Here is an 18,670-nt window from a genome sequence, read left to right on the forward strand (position 1 = left end):
GACATGGACATCTTGGATGATATGGGGGTGAGTAAACTATCAGGAAATTTTTATTAGAAAGTGGACTTTAACGAATGAAAAATGCCGCAAGCAAGTTCTATAACCTGTTCGTGGTCAGTCAATAGCTGCGTGTGGTGTCCAAGTTTGTAAATAAAGACTAAATGACAGCTTCTGATATATTTGTTTAGCGATTTATTTCATTCATCTCCCTCTCGCTGGTGTAACTTTGTATTGTGTGACGTAGTCCAGTGAAGGTGTGCTTAGGGCGGGTTTTACAGGATATTTTGGTGAAAGTAACTCAAAAGTAATACAGGAGTAATGTAATGCATTACAATTCTGAGACAGTAAAATTGTAAAGTAAAGAATTACTTTTAGAGATGAAGCATGAGAGCACAGATTCACCCAGTGGACCTCTAATTCCTCCACTTGCACATGTCTTCCGGTAGAATTCCCGGATGAGTTTGGTGGCACTAGGGTGAACTTAATTTCTCATTTGGGGCTTGAGGTGAGGATAAGCTCTCGCAGCATCAGAGGGCGGGCTGGAGCCATCTGACACTGAAGACTCTGCCCCAGTTCCTTTCTTCCTGGAGGTGCATGAGGAGCTGACAAAATTGTACAAGGCACCTTTTTTTTGGCAGGAAACAATATACCAGCTCCCCCGTCCTCACCACCCTCAATAGCGAGGGGGTCAGCGCAGCATGGCCATGGTCATGCTCTCACAACAGAGACATGAAATATCTATGAAAGCTGCATGACTACATCTTTGCATTTTTAACTAGATATTTTCCATCTGAGGTCCATCAGGTGGAGAAAGCGATCGTGGTGCATCTGTGCCCGCAAAATGCTGCCACCTGGTGGGGCTGTCTGAGGCCCCTGTCCAGGGCATGTACGTTTTCCTCATCCCTTATGGCAAGAGCATACAATGCTTCTGGACAAGCCCCTTCTGCCCTGCATGCCATGGCCATCCTGCAGGTCTACCAGGCCAAGGTGTTGAAAGAACTGTGCTGGTCCCAAACCGGAGATGATGCAGGAACTGCGTTCTGCAACCAACTATGCCCTACAGGTTATGAAGGTCATGGCGCAGGCTCTGGGTCAGGTGATGTCCACTCTAAATGAAGAAGGTTTCTTACAGCCCTTACTTCATTGTACCTAAGAAGGGTGGGTGGCTCAGACCAATCTTGGACTTACGAGTACTAAATCAGGTCCTCCACAGCCTCCCATTCAGAATGTTCACACAGAGACAGTTATCAGAATTGGTTTGCAGTGCCAGACCTAAAGGATGCGTACTTTACCCATTCGGGTTGATGCATATGAAACTGCTTCAGCACTGGCTTCATGCCCGAATCTCGAGATGAGAATGGCACCGCGGCACACATCGTGTGGTCATCATGCTAGGATGTTGTCGCACATTCAGCCCTTGGATAGACCTTGCTATTCTATGGGCAGGAATTCCCTTAGAACAAGTGTCCAGATGCATTGTTGTAACAACAGATGCTTCCTAGACAGGCTGGGGCACTGTATGCAATGGGCATGAGGCCTCGGGTTCCTGGATAGTTTGATGATCGTTTTTTTAGGGGGAGGGTCACATATGCAGGTTTTTTTTTTTTTTTTTGGCCAAAAAAAAAAAAAAACATTATCTGAAAATGATTTTCCTTTAAACTAACTACATACCTGCAAACTCAAAAGAGGTTAAAAAGGTAAATTGTTCTGGGGGGGGGGGTCAAACTAAATTGTTCTGGGGGGTCTGGGGGCATTCTCCCCCAACCAGACAATTTTTGTGATTTTAACATTTAAACGAAGCGTTTTGGTGCACTCTGACAAGAAAATAAATGAAAAACAACAACATTTGATTCAAGTAAAAAAAAATATAAATAAATAAATTGACACTAGGGCTGGGCATTGACACAAATTTCACAATTGGATTCGATTTTGATTCAGGAGCTTGCAATTTGATTTTGATTTGATTACCTTCGTTTCAATATTGATTAATTTGGGGCCTATAAGGATAAGCACATGGCAAATTTCATAAAACGGATTTATTCAAATATACATTCAATATTGAAGCACATGTTAAGTACAAATAAGGGATATAGCCTGTAGTGCATATATTTAGCAAATTGCTCCTCTATAAGCTCCTCTATAAGTTCATTTTTGTAGCTGACTAACAAGTTTTTGGACACTGAACGGCTTTTCTGAGGTAAATGCGATGGTAAATGTGACATTTTTTACAATCTGTTTTATTGATGCATTTCCGCAGTTGAAACACTCATTGAGCGATTGCATGAGACATGGTCCGGATTTTTTTAAAATTGTACTGTATCTTTCAACATACCTTCAGAGGTTCATTCATGTTTATTTCATGTTGTAACAATAAAGTGGAAGAGACGATCAGTTTGTGCGCTCTGCTTGAACTGATGCCTCTGTCACGCGCCACAGAACGCCAGGAAAGATCGCGACAGAGACTTGATGTCTATGATCTCACTCCAGTTTATGGGAAAGTAGCCTATTTTCGATTCTTGTGAGGTTTATTGTGATACTTGCCTTGATTCAACTTCTCACATTGACTGAGCAGATATCAACAGCGCAACAGGGTTGTAGGTTGCCAGGTTGAGTTCACAAATGGGTTTGAATTTGTATGATGTGTCGATTGCGCGAGTAGAATGCGTTTCATACAAAATCTGGCAACTGGACAACCTTGGAATAATATAATTATTTGATTATTCTTATAACGAGGTTTGGACCATACAAATTACGGGAGTTTCCCGGGAGAAATAGCAAAGTGGGAGGGGGGAGGGAGATGGGTGTGAAATACGGGAGACTCCCGGCAAAAACAGGAGTGTTGACAGGTAGGCTATGTGGTTGGTTCATGTGCTCTCCACGTGAACTGAAGCGCTACAGCGATCAGTCACTCTACAGAGTACGAAGAAAGATCCATGGTCTCACTCCAGTGTATGGGAAAATAGTCAGTCACTCCTCGTGTTTGATGAATAACAGGTGAGCTGAGGGATAGCACAAAATTACACAAATCTCTAAAATTACTACGCAATAGGCTAATGTGTGTGTGAAGTGAATGAGTGTAAACTGAGCACAGCGCAAAACAAATAGCCGCGCTGTTTGTCTCTCAGAAATCAGAGCTTTGACAAAATTGGTCTAATACATCAATAAAATACTGCATCATAAACATTTTCTACTATTTGATATGTATTTAAATGTTCAAACTTTGCAAGATTATAGACGATATGATACACAAATGGGTGAGAACTCTAATGAGCAGCGCGTTCGTTAATCAAATAGCCGCGCTTCTCTTGCGTCTCTCAGAAATCAGCTTTGTCAAAAGTAGGCTGCCATCAACTAAAACACTACATCATACACACTTTCTACTATTCGATGTCTGTTTAAATGTTTAAAACATTGTACAATATGATCAGTTAATGAGTACAAAATTGTATGAATGAAATGAAGCATGATAGGAAGTCAAGACAAATGTAGGACTATATTTTTTTCCGCAGCCAAATGCCGCACGCCGGACAAACGCACGGTGCCGGTAAACTTTAAGCCCTGAGTACACGGACACAAATACAACATTGAGACACATAATAATAAAAATAAAGAAGATAATATAATAATACAAAATGTAAGAAGACACAATACAGCTTAAAACGGAATAGGCGCATGTACAGATGTGCTATAGCTAGTGTCTTACCTGGGATCAGGGATCATTGCTCCACCACTCAGATCAGGAGGCAAAATCTTTATGGAATCTTCACTCTTCAAAGACACATAGCTGAGCTCTGACAAATTTGATCTCTCCCTGCTTATAAGAAGAGATAAATACAACATTACTTGTTTCAGCTCTGTCTAGTATGAAGGTAAAATGATGCCATAAAGAATCACATGCGCAAGGTAATATTTGTGGAAGTGTACACAAGATTGTAAGCGTAAATTAAATTTACATGCACAAGAGACGATTTGTGAAGGTGTAAATCGTGTTTCAAGTGTAAGAAAAAATGATTTGCAGCATTTAACTGTTATTCATAAGTGCAATTCATGAAATGTGAAACTGCAGCTTCATGCTAAGGCAAAATAAATATGATCTGTTTTCTTCTGACTTCCATTTTTCCGCGCTTACACTTTTGGCACGTTTCTTTTCGCCGAAATATGGCCAAAAGCATTGCAAGCCTGTGAACAGTGTTTTGCAAGCAAAAACAACTGTTTAAAGAACTGCAAAATGGATCTGTATGTGTAAAAGTCAAACTGTTGCAAATGTCTAAATGACTTGTTGTGTACGTAGGGCAAAAAGGTCCCGAAATATCCCAATTTGTACAGTTCCGTCTTTCTTTAAGCTGCGCTTACAGTTTTGGCATGATTCTCTCACTCACTGAGTTTTGCAAGCATGAAGAGGAAGGCGGGTCCTTCTTCTTGTAGCCAATCAAATGATTCTAATATAATTCTGATTGGTTCAATAAACACGCCAGATGATTATCTTCATTTAGGTCAGCATCGTTCTCGCTGCCAGAATTGTACTATTTATGCACAAATACATATATAATAATAAATATAGTAATAATAATAATAAATATAGCTGCAAGCAGCGATACGGGGCCAAGCCCCTGAAGGGGCTGTAGCCTAATACGGAGCAGGAAGAGAAAAAACTGAATGAACATGAAAAACAGCTGGTTCAGAAGTATGAGTGAGAATGAACTAAAAATGAACAGAAGGTCAGATGAGAACGGACACAGAATGAATAAAAAACAGTTGTGTCTAATCCAAGAGGAATAAAGATTAGTACAATGCTTACTTGGATAATAAAGGAATCAAAATGACACAGCATTACACACAATTGTACAAAGTTGTCCTACACAGGAATCAAACCCACAATCTCTGGGTCATGTGTCTGTCACTAATCCTGTTGCGCCACTGGGTAGACATATGTTTACACGTTTGCTGTAGTTCAGTAGTTCATTCAACCCCTCATCATGCTGTAGCGCAATGCGGAGCAGGAAGAGGAAAAACAGCAGAAATTAAACGAACATGACAAACAGCTGGTTCAGAAGTACGGGTGAGAATGAACAAAAAATGAACAAAAGGTCAGATGAGAACGAACATGGAAAGAACAAAAAACTCTTGTGTCTAATTCAAGAGGAATAACGATTAGTACAATTCTTATTTGGATAATAAAGAAATCAAATTGACAGAACATTAAACAAAATTGTATAAAGTTGATCCACACAGGATTTGAATCCCCAGTCTTTGGATCTGGGGTCTGTTACTCATCTCATTGCACCACTGGGCAGGTGAATGTTTACACAACTGCCGAAGTTCTATTTGCCTTTTAAGTTATCTGTACTTAAACATTTAAGTTAATTCAATGAAAAGACCACATTAGGCCAACTCGATTAAATTGAGTTGTCAATTTCCCCATTACTCAATTGAATTGAGGGAATCACTTTCCTCAAATCATTTGAGTAGTCTCAACTTATTAGGGTTTACAGTGTACAGAAAAGCATTACTTAGCATGCTAACCAGATTAGCATGCTAAGCTAACTTAATGCTAATGAAGCTCATGGTTAACTTGATAGCTGAAGAGCCACATTAAAAAGAATGACAACTGGCTAGCATGCTAAGCAATTATGTGCTCTCCACGTGAACTGAAGCGCTACAGCGATCAGTCACTCTACAGAGTACGAAGAAAGATCCATGGTCTCACTCCAGTGTATGGGAAAATAGTCAGTCACTCCTCGTGTTTGATGAATAACAGGTGAGCCGAGGGATAGCACAAAATTACACAAATCTCTAAAATTACTATGCAATAGGCTAATGTGTGTGTGAAGTGAATGAGTGTAAACTGAGCACAGCGCAAAACAAATAGCCGCGCTGTTTGTCTCTCAGAAATCAGAGCTTTGACAAAATTGGTCTACATCAATAAAATACTGCATCATAAACATTTTCTACTATTTGATATGTATTTAAATGTTCAAACTTTGCAAGATTATAGACGATATGATACACAAATGGGTGAGAACTCTAATGAGCAGCGCGTTCGTAAATCAAATAGCCGCACTTATCTTGCGTCTCTCAGAAATCAGCTTTGTCAAAAGTAGGCTGCCATCAACTAAAACACTACATCATACACACTTTCTACTATTCGATGTCTGTTTAAATGTTTAAAACATTGTACAATATGATCAGTTAATGAGTACAAAATTGTATGAATGAAATGAAGCATGATAGGAAGTCAAGACAAATGTAGGACTATATTTTTTTCCGCAGCCAAATGCCGCACGCCGGACAAACGCACGGTGCCGGTAAACTTTAAGCCCTGAGTACACGGACACAAATACAACATTGAGACACATAATAATAAAAATAAAGAAGATAATATAATAATACAAAATGTAAGAAGACACAATACAGCTTAAAACGGAATAGGCGCATGTACAGATGTGCTATAGCTAGTGTCTTACCTGGGTTCAGGGATCATTGCTCCACCACTCAGATCAGGAGGCAAAATCTTTATGGAATCTTCACTCTTCAAAGACACATAGCTGAGCTCTGACAAATTTGATCTCTCCCTGCTTATAAGAAGAGATAAATACAACATTACTTGTTTCAGCTCTGTCTAGTATGAAGGTAAAATGATGCCATAAAGAATCACATGCGCAAGGTAATATTTGTGGAAGTGTACACAAGATTGTAAGCGTAAATTAAATTTACATGCACAAGAGACGATTTGTGAAGGTGTAAATCGTGTTTCAAGTGTAAGAAAAAATGATTTGCAGCATTTAACTGTTATTCATAAGTGCAATTCATGAAATGTGAAACTGCAATTAGCATGCTAAGCTAACTAGCATAAGACAACAAACACAAGCAAGGTCACATTCAGAGACGAGTATCTCGGGTACGGTAGCGAATATCAAAAATCATTTCTGTGCGGCTCGGTCCAAAGATCATCTGAGCCGATTTTGGACAAAATTGAACAAAATTTGTAAAAAAAAACTGTTTTTCATTTACTTCAATATGGTGGACAGGTACATTTAAGGAAAATGACAAATGACTCATCGTCGGAATCGGCATAAGCCAGGGAATAAAATGACATAAAGGATACAAATTTTGGACAATGTTTTGAAAAGTTATAAGCAATTTTGCAAAAATCGTTATATATGTGGAACACTAGGTGGCGCTGTGTTCAAACTTCTCAGGTACCTTCAGGGCCTTCTGATGATGATACGTACCAAAGATATGTCGAATTGTTTAAAAGATATTGAAATTTATCAATATAATATCCTCGCGACAGCTCGCGAGGATATTACAAGATCTTGGTGTCTACAATATATATAATATAATAGACACCAAGATCTTTATTTTCGGACAAACTGTTCAAAAGTTATTGGCCAAAAAAGCCACTTTTCAGATCTCATAACCTGTAGGTGGCGCTGTTCCCAAATTTGGTATGGACCCTCAGATCATGGTTCTGATGAAGCCTACCAATTTTTGTTTCAATTGCTCAAACTTTGGCCAAGATACAGCCTCTGAACCAATTTTGGGTCGACCTTGTTAAGTTTATGACATCATAACTTTTAACAGGAATAAAGATTAGTACAATGCTTACTTGGATAATAAAGGAATCAAAATGACACAGCATTACACACAATTGTACAAAGTTGTCCCACACGGGATTCAAACCCACAAACTCTGGGTCATGCGTCTGTCACTCATCCTGTTGCACCACTGGGGAGACATATATGTATATACTTGCTGTAGTTCAGTAGTTCATGTGAAAATGAACTCAAAATGAAGAATTTTTATAATAATGCACCACATGTTATATTTAATAACTTTAGTTTAGATCATGCTGTAGCGCAATGTGGAGCAGGAAGAGCAAAAACAGCAGAAATTGAACTGAACTGAAACTAAGATACAATAGGTGCCTTAGCAACTTCGGTGCTTGGCCCCTAATAATAATAATTAAAACATGATCCTTTATAAGCTGTGTAACATTAGGCTAGACTCCCATGTGTTCATAATGAATTTTGAGCTGGTGTTAAGAAAATGTCTGTGTATTCAGTGTGTGTATATTTTTCCTCCTCCTCATCCTCTTCAGCAGGCCATATGAAATTAGTTTGTAATCTTGATTCTACTTTAAAGTAGGTCTAGTATGGCCTAGTATCTGCACTAATACGTGCATATTTCACCTGTCTACTGATCAGGGGTGATTCCAGATTTTTGTTTACTAAAAAAAATACTATTAAAAATACTTGAAGTGTTTTGCATTAGTCAAATATGGACACAACAAAAGCATTTTGTTACACTAGCTAAACAGGTCTATAATAGTAGCTTGATCAGTCACAAAAGTAATCAGAATCAATATTGACTCAGTGAGACCAGGGCAATAAAAGTGTTAAATGCCATGAACAGAGGTGTGGTCCTAAAAACTCTGCATCATAAATCAATCAGTGATTGACAAATTCAGATTTAAGAAGCTTTATTGCCATAGTACAAAGGCTTTACATTGCCAAAACATATCGCTCTGATACTGTAATGTTGAGCACTGTCAGACAATAATTTAGATTAGCTATTAATTATTACTATTAATTAATTAATAAATTAACAGTAATCTAGCCCCAGTGGAGTTTTGATTTTAAAGTCAACATAATTTTGATATATAAAGTTTAACATCAGCTCAATCGTGTAAGCAGATTATATGATAAGAAATTTCAATGTAATGCCAAGCCAATCCAATAATGTTAACACCAACTTGAAATTCATTATGAACACATGGGAGTCTAGGATCATGTTTTAATTATTATTATTATTATTATGTAATTGTGCGTAAATAGTACAATTCCGACAGCCAGAACGATGCTGACCTAAATGAAGATAAATGTCTTAGCATCTGCCGTGTTTATTGAACCAATCAGAATAGAGAGTCAGCGAGAAGCTCATTTGATTGGCCACAAGAAGAAGGACCCGCCTTCCTCTTCACACTTGCAAAACTCAGTGAGTGAGAGAATCATGCCAAAACTGTAAGCGCAGCTTAAAGAAAGATGGAACTGTACATATCGGGATATTTCAGGACATTTAGACATTTGCAACAGTTTGATTTTTACACATACAGATCCCATTTTGCAGTTCTTTAAACAGTTGTTTTTGCTTGCAAAACACTGTTTGCAGGCTTGCAATGCTTTTGGCCGTATTTCGGCGAAAAAAAACGTGCCAAAAGTGTAAGCGCGGAAAAATGGAAGTCAGAAGAAAACAGATCATATTTATTTTGCCTTAGCATGAAGCTGCAGTTTCACATTTCATGAATTGCACTTATGAATAACAGTTAAATGCAGCAAATCATTTTTTCTTCGCGATTTACACCTTCACAAATCTTCTCTTGTGCATGCAAATTTAATTTATGCTTACAATCTTGTGTACACTTCCACAAATATTACCTTGCGCATGCGATTCTTTATGGCATCATTTTACCTTCATAGTCTAGTGTTTGTTTTTTCTGTCTTTTGTCCAAAAAATTGGATAATCTTACATGGTGTCAGAGGTCACTGTTTCATTACTGGATGTTGCAGGCAGAAAAATTGATGCCTCACTCTTCATAGACCCACAGCTTGATATTGGAGATGTTGTTTTCAGAGTCAGGTACTGATGAGCCCCCTCCTCCTGAGCCTCCTCTCTATTCTCATAGACACTCATTTTAGAGGCAGCGCTCCCCTCATCTCTCTCCTCACAGGAACTTCATAATGAATGGCTAATTTCAGACCTATAAGTGAAACACATGGAATATAAGTTATTATCGACACGAACGAGATAACTGAACAAAAATTAATTTCATTAGTGGGCAGTGACTCTAAATGTCACAAAATAATGAAAAATACACAGTCGCAACAATGTGATGACCAAGACAACGGTCCGAAAAGTTTTGTTTTCAGAAAATATGATGCCAAATCCTGATACATTAAAGAGGAGTGTGCCACAGAGCAGGGGTGTGGGAAGATGTCCTGAACATATTTTTTTGTTTGTTTGTTTTGTTTTTGTTTTTTGCAAAGGGTGGTTGTGATGTTGTCACAAATGTAATGGTACTTTTTATTTAAAGAAAATGAAGAACTAAAAGCATTAACTTTTTTTTTTTTTTTAAAGTTGCCAGTCACCGCCAGCATTTTTGATCATTTTCACAAAATTGTCAGGGCCCCCAGAATATTTTGTTGTATGAATATCTGAATATGCAATATATCAAAGGAAAGAACAGAGCCTCTGCTTAAAAAAAAATAAAAAAATAATAATAATAATTCTAGTTTAAACAATGTCTTTACTGCTTCTCTGGACCTTGAATATGGTAATTTCGTTGCTTTATATGGGAAATAAAAAACTTCTTGGATTTCATTAAAAGTATCTTAATTTGTGTTCCGAAAATGAACAAAGTTCTCGCAGGTTTAGAACGACATGAGGGTGAGTAATTAATGACAGGGATTTTATTTTTGGGTGAACAATGTAGTAAAAGACTACATCCAGATTGGATTCAGAACGATGATCAAAACATAGATGGAGTAGATTGAGTCCATTAACACCCCTTAAGGGGACACGGTCCTAGTCCTGGGTCGACATTCCATTCAGTAACATTTGGCAGTTTTGATTTATATGCTATCTGCTTACATGTGTTATCGCTTGTTTCTGCTTCTTCTTTGCATGTGTTTTGATCAGGAGATTATGTACTCTTTTAGAAGATGTGTCATAGTGGCCCCTACTGTATAATGGTGAAAACAAGGAAAGCCAGAAATTTCCATCAATGGTGGGGAAGCGGCATCTCATAAATGACGCTTATTTCCGTCAATGGCAGGCAAACAGTTAAACGTCGAAACTCTGTGGGCGAAATAGTCATCTCAATAGGAATCCACACGATTAGAGATTTCATGTGAGGGACACGTTCTCCACATGGAATTTGCATTGAATTCAAGTTTTTTAAACCTTGAACTCGCAAATTTGCCACATCAACAAATATTAACTGCTTGGTTTGGAACTGACCTCAGAGTAAGCGGTGCTCATGCATCTCTGCTTTACTGACAATGGACCATTCTTTGTCCAAGAAATTTCAAAGAGTTATGCTCACGTGACTGGGCCTTGAGGGCAATATCAGCCATCCCGCACGCTTCTGGGGAGGATCAAGCATCCATCACATCTGGCTAACATTCACCTTCCTTCCATCTCCGAATGTGTCTTCAATGTAGCTAAGTCAAATTTTCCTTTCATCCTTGTTGCTTGATTACATTTGACTGTATTCTTTACAATTTTGGAATGCTTACTTCAGCTGTTAGATAAACAAATGCAGGCATTCATTGGAAACCTCATGCAGGCAAGCTGTGTGAACAGACTCACCCAGTGCTCACTAGGCCCAGTGCTCACTATGTCTCCCTCTATTAATGCACTTACTTTTTTTTTAATTTCTTATATTTTGTTTTACTTTGTCTTGAATAATTGTTTGAGGACTTTAAACAATGCTTCATTAGAGGTAATGGCTTAATGGCATTGTTTTGATGTAATATTTGTATAAAAACAATTAACTTTCCCTGAAATAAAAGTGTTTACAACAACATTACCATGTTGTTACAAATAAATAGACTGTGCCAAAGAGATATATTAAACTTATCATTTAAATTAAATTAAAATAATATATCCTGCAGTAGATGTGCCATGGCGGAGCAGAGACACGGATGGCCTCCATAGCTATGGCTTTCTTTAGCAGACACCACCACCTCAGGAGGAGCTGTAGCGGACGTTGCTGCCTCGGGAGGAGCTGTAGCAGATGCCGCCGCCTCAGGGGTGTGTGTGTGGCTCACACACACAGGATAGCGGTGGTCACTACTGGAACCACCATGGACAGAGATATGATCTCCGGGACCACCGGACTTGGAAGCACAGCGACCAGTGTGCGTTTTGTGGAAAAAGCAGACTGAAAAAGCAGTGGCGACATTTCACAACAACCTAGGGTATAGCATGATTTTTGTGGACAAAAATCCACTAATCTACTAAAAGAATGGACGGAGTCCACGGACATGCACAGACTTAACAATAGGAAATCAATGCAAATTCTGAAACAGCCCTAAGCCCACACTCTGTCCTAACCAGACGTGATTCGCGAGAAAATGTATCTTTTCCATGTTAATCAGAATTTTTGTACTAACCAGCCGCAATACCGATACGCAATGATTCTATTTTACAAACAGTTTCTATTTCTGCAGCACTGCGGCTAGAACAACATACAAAGTATAATGGTGATAATCTCAGGTGCTGATTATGTGTTTTAGGCCTATTTAATGAAAAGAATTTAAAGAAACACTACACTTTTTTTGAAAATAGGCTGAAATAGGCTTCGAATCCATTCAGCCAATCTCCGGGTCTGGCGGTACCACTTTTAGCATAGCTTAGCATAGTTCACTGAATCTGATTAGACCGTTATGGCTAAGAACTATACTCTCATTCCGGCGTAATAATCAAGGAACTTTGCTGCCATACCATGGGTGCAGCAGGCGCAATGATATTACGCAGCGCCTGTGACCCCCTGCTTGCACAGGGAGCGTGCCTTGCAACCATGGAGACATTTGTGAGAGACGCTGCGTAATATCATTGCGCCTGCTGCACCCATGGTACGAAAGCAAAGTTCGAACGTCCCCCTCCGGAAAGGTACACTCTCTTGCCGTGATGCTGAATGTATGGGAGGCAGTTTTGGAGGAGGGCGCAGAGGTGGTGAAGGGATGAAAACAGGATGAGGCCTAGGGATGGTGACAGGAGATGGCAGAGGAATGATGTGATGACGACGATCCCTTGGCGGCAGTGGTTGGAATGGTCCGCAAGCACAGAACCAGAGCTTGTCAGTGATGACAGCCCACAGCGGAGATGAGGGAGAGAGGAGTCCAGATGGTGCCGAGGCTGACGGCAACTGGGGGGCGGCCGATGTAGATGTGGCCAATGGATCCACAGGCGCAGACGGAGAGCCAATGGAAATGAGTGACATCGCTGGTACTGGATGTCGCTGCGACAAACGTCAAAGGTGGAGCCAGAGTGTGACGACTGACCAAGGGGGAGCCAGCAGGACGAGTGATCCCAGTGGAGCCGCAAGTCCAAGAATCTCCAGTGGAGCTGAAGTTGGGAGGAGCCAAGGCGTCAGCTGACAGGTCAACAGGCCGAGATGGAGCGAAGAGATCTGAGACCAGAGGCGGAGGATCCTCTTGCACTGACACTGCTGGTGGTAACATGACCTGGGGCTCGACATCATAGCAGGGCTTCCACAGAGACAGCGCAGGGCTGTAAACATCCAGCAGCGGCTGAGTTGGAGAACTGGCTGAGCTTTGCGGTGATGGTGGCAATACAAATCTCAATAGAATAACAGAATGTATAACACAGTCCATGCAGTTCGAAGAACTGAATAACTCATAGCTCATAAAGTTTTTAGTGCTGTCTAGAAACAGCGATGATGAAGGTACCGGGTGGGATAGGGTGGGAGTTAATACCTCCTCACTGAAGTCTCTCAGCCAGTCCTCATTGTCCATCTTCACTATTCCTTCATCCGCTGATGTCGCGGGCTCACAGACACTAGGCTAAATCAAATTAAAAAGTCATAACAACTATTTCCATAGTATTTTATTTCTCCATAGGGAAATGTATTGTTTACGAAAACTTATGGGCTAAAAAGTTATAGACAGATTGTAAGCAGACCTAATGTAACTATCAGAGTTTGGAATTGATGGTATTTGTTAATGCCACCGATTTGCATTATTTCAACATATTTTTAAAAAGAATACTTCTATTTTTATTTATTTATATTGGGTTTAATTTATTATTTGCATTATTTCAACATTTTTAAAAAGAATACTTCTATTTTTATTTATTTATATTGGGTTTAATTTATTACTTATAATAGGCTACTAATGGCCATATTTATTTTGTTATACTTATTTTTAATTCTTAATTTAAAAAAGGATACTTCTGGCATACATTTAAACTGACACCTGTCTTAGTGTTTATTTGTTGTCTCTGATTTAGATCTGAGACTTTTTACAAAGCCGACGAGCCATACCGTTTAAAGGTGACATAGGCTATGTAGTTTGTGCTGCACTAGTGCCACCAAGAGGAATCACAAGGCATACCACAAGCTTTTTAGGAACTGGAGAAAAGGTAACCGCCAAACACATTCTGAGGTGGTAAAATAACTTCTTTTGCACTTTGATCGTTGGTGTATTGCTTCCGATGTTGATAATTTTGAGAAGTTATGTGACCTTATTATTTTAGAACAGTTTAAGAACATTGTGCCTGAGTATATTGCTACATATACATGAAAAGAAGCCAAATTATGCTTCAGTCTTAGCAGATGACTACATAATTGACACATAGAAATGCGTACAGAGAAGACCGATCATGGCGTCACTAAAGTGAAAATAGGGTTTTTGAACAAACTTATGCTTCAAAATTTTAAAAAAATGGTTGTGGGAAAACTGACCGAGATTTAATATGCAATTACTGTTTCAACATTGGACATTGGAAAAATAAGTGTCCTGTTTTGGCTGCAAAGTTGAAGTCTAGTCAAAGGAATAAGTCAAATGCTAATGTTAGTCCTGTATTAATGACAGACTAAAAGAATTAATAATTTTGAAGGTAGTGCTTCTATGGAAGTGGGGAACGTAGTGTGCGAATCAAAAACTGAAAGCACAAAACACTTTGCACCTTTTATTACGTAAGGTTTGATTTCTTTGACCAATTCTGAAGTTAAAGTTAAACTCTTGAGAGATACAGGGGCTTCGGAATCCTTTATTCCTGAATCTGTCCTGCCTTTTTCTGATGCATCAAGTGAAGGGAGAAATGTTTTGATCAGGGGAATTGGATTACAAACACAGAGTTGCACAGAGTTAATCTGACTTCGGAGTTGGTCTGTGGAGAAGTAACCCTGCGAGTGCGTTCATTATTGCCAGTGGATGGTGTCATGGTAGTACTTGGAATTAATTTAGCTGGAGGTAGGGTATGGTGAGATGTAATACCACCACTTGTTGTAGTGTCCACTCCATTGATTGAAAAATCTGACGCACTAAAGCAAAACTTCCCTGAGGTATTTACAGCGTGTGCAGTAACTCGTTCAAATAATCGTGAGGCATCTTGTGAGAAAAAAAGAAGTGTCAAAGTATGTTGTGACTGGTTTGTCTACTCTTTCACCTATTTCTCATAGGGAGTTGTTGACTGCACAACAGAATGATCCTGGGTTACAGCAATTGTTTGAGGATGTTATTCCAACCCAGGAGGTAAGAAGTGCTGCCAGTGGATATTTTATGATGAGATGAGATGCTCTTAAGGAAATACGTTCTCTATAAGAAAGGTTTGATGGATGAATCTATATTCAAGTAGTGGTGCCAAAGCAATTTCAATATGTGGTAATGCAAATTGCACATGGTGAAGTTGGGGGTCATTTAGGAGTAAATAAAACTTATGACCGAGTTTTGCAACAGTTCTATTGACTACGCTTGAAAAAGGACATTTCAGCCTTCATTAAAACTTCCCATACATGTCAGTTAACAGGGAAGCCTAATCAATCTTTGAAACCAGTGCCTCTGTGTCCTATAGCTGTTACAAGCAAGCCCTTTGAGCATCTAATAATTGATTGTGTGAGCCCATTTAATCTGCCCTATGCCCGTTTAATCTACCCTACACCTAAATAAAGTCATGCATATTTTATTCATAGCGACAAAGGGGCTGACTTCACTTTGTGTATGTACAAACACTTTGGCTTGGACAGACTTCTCGTGTCAGTTTTCATTTTATTCTGGAGACTGAACTCACGCTCTGCTGCCACACTGGAGCGCACTCGTCACCAACTGGTCAGGGTTGGGAATTACAGTTACAAGTTACAATAGATCATCCTCACTGTAATCTGTCAAAATGACGGACGGCCTTCCGAGGTTGGGGCTAGAAGTGATACAGCTACGGCCAGATTGTCCTACAAGGGTTTACTGGGCAACATCAAAAAATTGCATCATTTTTGTCATGCTGAACAACAATTAAGTACTGTAATGTCATTATTGTAAGGGTAGGTTTAGGGTTGAGGTAGGGGTGTCCAATCCTGCTCCTGGAGGGCCACTGTCCTGGAGAGTTTAGCTCCAACCCCAATTAAACACACCTGAACCAGCTAATCAAGGTTTTTAGGCATACAGGAAACTTCCAGGCAGGTGTGTTATGGTTGGAGCTAAACTCTGCAGGACAGTGGCCCCCCAGGTGTAGACGTTAATAGAACAGAATCTGATAAGTAGCAAATTTTATTTGTTGTTATTTTATGGCAATATTTTGCATCATTTCCAGCCTTAGCTGTATCCCTTCTTGCCACAACTACCTTTCAGTTTTTTTCCGTCACTGTTAAAAAAAATTCTGTCAATGACGGAAAATTGTCTGCCCCAAACCTCTGTAATTGGCAAATTTGAAGAAAATTAACTAGGGCTGCCATACTAAAAGATAAAATCGATAATAATCACAAATGAAAATCGTCAACAACGTGTCAACCCACCATGCACGGAAAACTTCGGCCAGTTGCGTCAAATTACAGCACTGAATGAACGCATTTCTATGGACAAAATTCATCTAAAAATAGTGGAGTGTCCTGCAAGGCTTGGATGCAGCTGCTCGGCCATGGAAACCCATTCCATGAAGCTCTTTATGTACTGTTCTTGAGCTAATCTGAAGGCCACACGAAGTTTGGAGGTCTGTAGCTATTGACTCTGCAGAAAGTTGGTGACTTCTGCGCACTGTGCGCCACAGCACTGACCCCGCTCTGTGATTTTATGTGGCCTACTACTTCGTGGCTGAGTTGCTGTTGTACCCAATTGCTTCCACTTTGTTATGATACCACTAACAGTTGACCATGGAATATTAAGTAGTGAGGAAATTTCACAAATGGACTCATTGCACAGGTGGCAACCTATCACGGTGCTTGAATTCACTGAGCTCCTGAGAGCGACCCATTCTTTCACAAATGTTTGTAGAAGCAGTCTGCATGCCTAGGTGCTTGATTTTATACACCTTTGACCATTGAAGTGATTGGAACACCTGAATTCAATGATTTGGAGGGGTGTCCCAATACATTAGGCAATATAGTATATTACATATATAGCTATATATATAGCTATATATATATATATATATATATATATATATACATATATCAGAGATGGGCAACTGGCGGCCCACGGGCCGCATACAGCTCGCAATGTCTTTAAATACGGGCCGCTGGACATTTGAAAAGCAAGTAATGTAAAGATTGCATTCAGATTATAATGTTAATACTAAATCAATCCAGGAGAGGTCACTATTTCCAGATGATCCCAGTATTAATAGGGGTTATGCGCTATCTAACTTTCGTATTCTGTAAAACAGATCTGACATCAGACATAACTGATGTCCCCCGCATATGCAGATTGATATTTAAAAGCTTTTTTTCATTTTTCTTCTTCACACTAAAGTTTAGATATTTAATAGAATAAAACACCTAGATAACAATGTGAACTAGGTAGTTTAGCTGATTACCTTAAAAGTCCATAGATATGCCATCAATTAATATTGCTGTTAAAACTTTCTCTGACAAGCAGATGCAATGAGACCAGTTTTCCGGTTTGGTCATGTGACATTCGACATATAGCCTACCCTATAATAGCGTAGGATGTTCACGCTAATGTGAAAGTTTACTAAAATTAGAAAAAATAAATTACAAATTGACAATAAAAATCGTGTTTTCACCATCCAATCAGGATGGTTAACGGATTATATTTTTACCAAGTTCAAGGAGTCACCCATACGTTTGGTTTGTTTGGAAACAAAATCTGTAATCAAAGATTTTATTGTAAATTTGCCATTACACCACTGCACTGCATGCTAACAAAATCCACTTTATACCGACGGGCCGAACGGAATGGTAAGGAACCAGTTGTATTTCCACTTGAGCCTGGTACGGCACAGCACGATTACAAACAGTTCTCCCCCCGGAATTAGCCAACTGTGCCGAACCGTACTGCTAGAATGCGAGTAGTGACGTCGTCATTTAGGATCGGTCGTCACTTGTCTGCAGACAATGCAGACCATGGTGCCTGGCTGCCAGTTTCTCCTGTAGCTTGCTAAAATGATATTTGAGCAACTTGAACACAAATTAATCATACAATTAAAAGAAATAACTGATCATCCTACATAACGCGGTCACAATTTACATCGCATATCGTGTGTAAATTCTTGCGTTACTAAGACAACAACTGAAGAGCTCCATTATCATCAAAATAGTTGATGATTGTTATCAAAATAGTATTTTTCATGGTAATATGTGGATGTGGATTATGGTAATGCCATATGGAACATCTATTTTTTTAAAATAAGCACTTTTTAATGAGGTTGAGCTGAAAATGTTCTCTAGGCTTGTAATCAAAAATAGGATATCTGTACATTTGTTTGTTGCAAATTTACAGACAATGCAATTGAGATGTTTACATTTGCTTGTTGTGGTAATATTGCTTGTCAACTGAAAACAAAGTTTCCTATTTGTATTAGCAAAATTGCACAAGTTTTAGAGTTTATAAAATCTTTAAAAACAAATTACATTAATTATACATTGATTTCCCCTAATAAAAAGTAAATTGAGTAAGGTGCGATTGTGGATTAG

The 18,670-nt window shown here is 39.1% G+C and overlaps 1 protein-coding gene across 9 annotated transcripts in view; it reads right to left on the reverse strand.

Annotated features, from left to right (window-relative positions):
- Nucleotides 1–18,670, reverse strand: part of LOC127496803 (NLR family CARD domain-containing protein 3-like) — a 72,226-nt gene that overhangs the window by 52,261 nt on the left and 1,295 nt on the right. For 2 of the 9 annotated variants that reach the window (XM_051864584.1, XM_051864583.1), the window contains exons 2-4: nt 9,530–9,760; nt 6,465–6,575; nt 3,704–3,811 (exon numbers count right to left, since the gene is read on the reverse strand). In XM_051864584.1, coding sequence (XP_051720544.1) covers nt 3,704–3,811; nt 6,465–6,575; nt 9,530–9,693 — 383 coding nt within the window. In that variant the 5' untranslated portion in view covers nt 9,694–9,760. Of the gene's footprint in view, nt 1–3,703; nt 3,815–6,464; nt 6,576–9,529; nt 9,761–18,670 lie in introns of all 9 variants that reach the window. The other 7 variants (XM_051864581.1, XM_051864580.1, XM_051864588.1 and 4 more) reach the window with 5 other exon arrangements.

The sequence above is a fragment of the Ctenopharyngodon idella genome, chromosome 16, assembly GCF_019924925.1.
Source record: "Ctenopharyngodon idella isolate HZGC_01 chromosome 16, HZGC01, whole genome shotgun sequence".
NCBI lineage: Eukaryota > Metazoa > Chordata > Actinopteri > Cypriniformes > Xenocyprididae > Ctenopharyngodon > Ctenopharyngodon idella.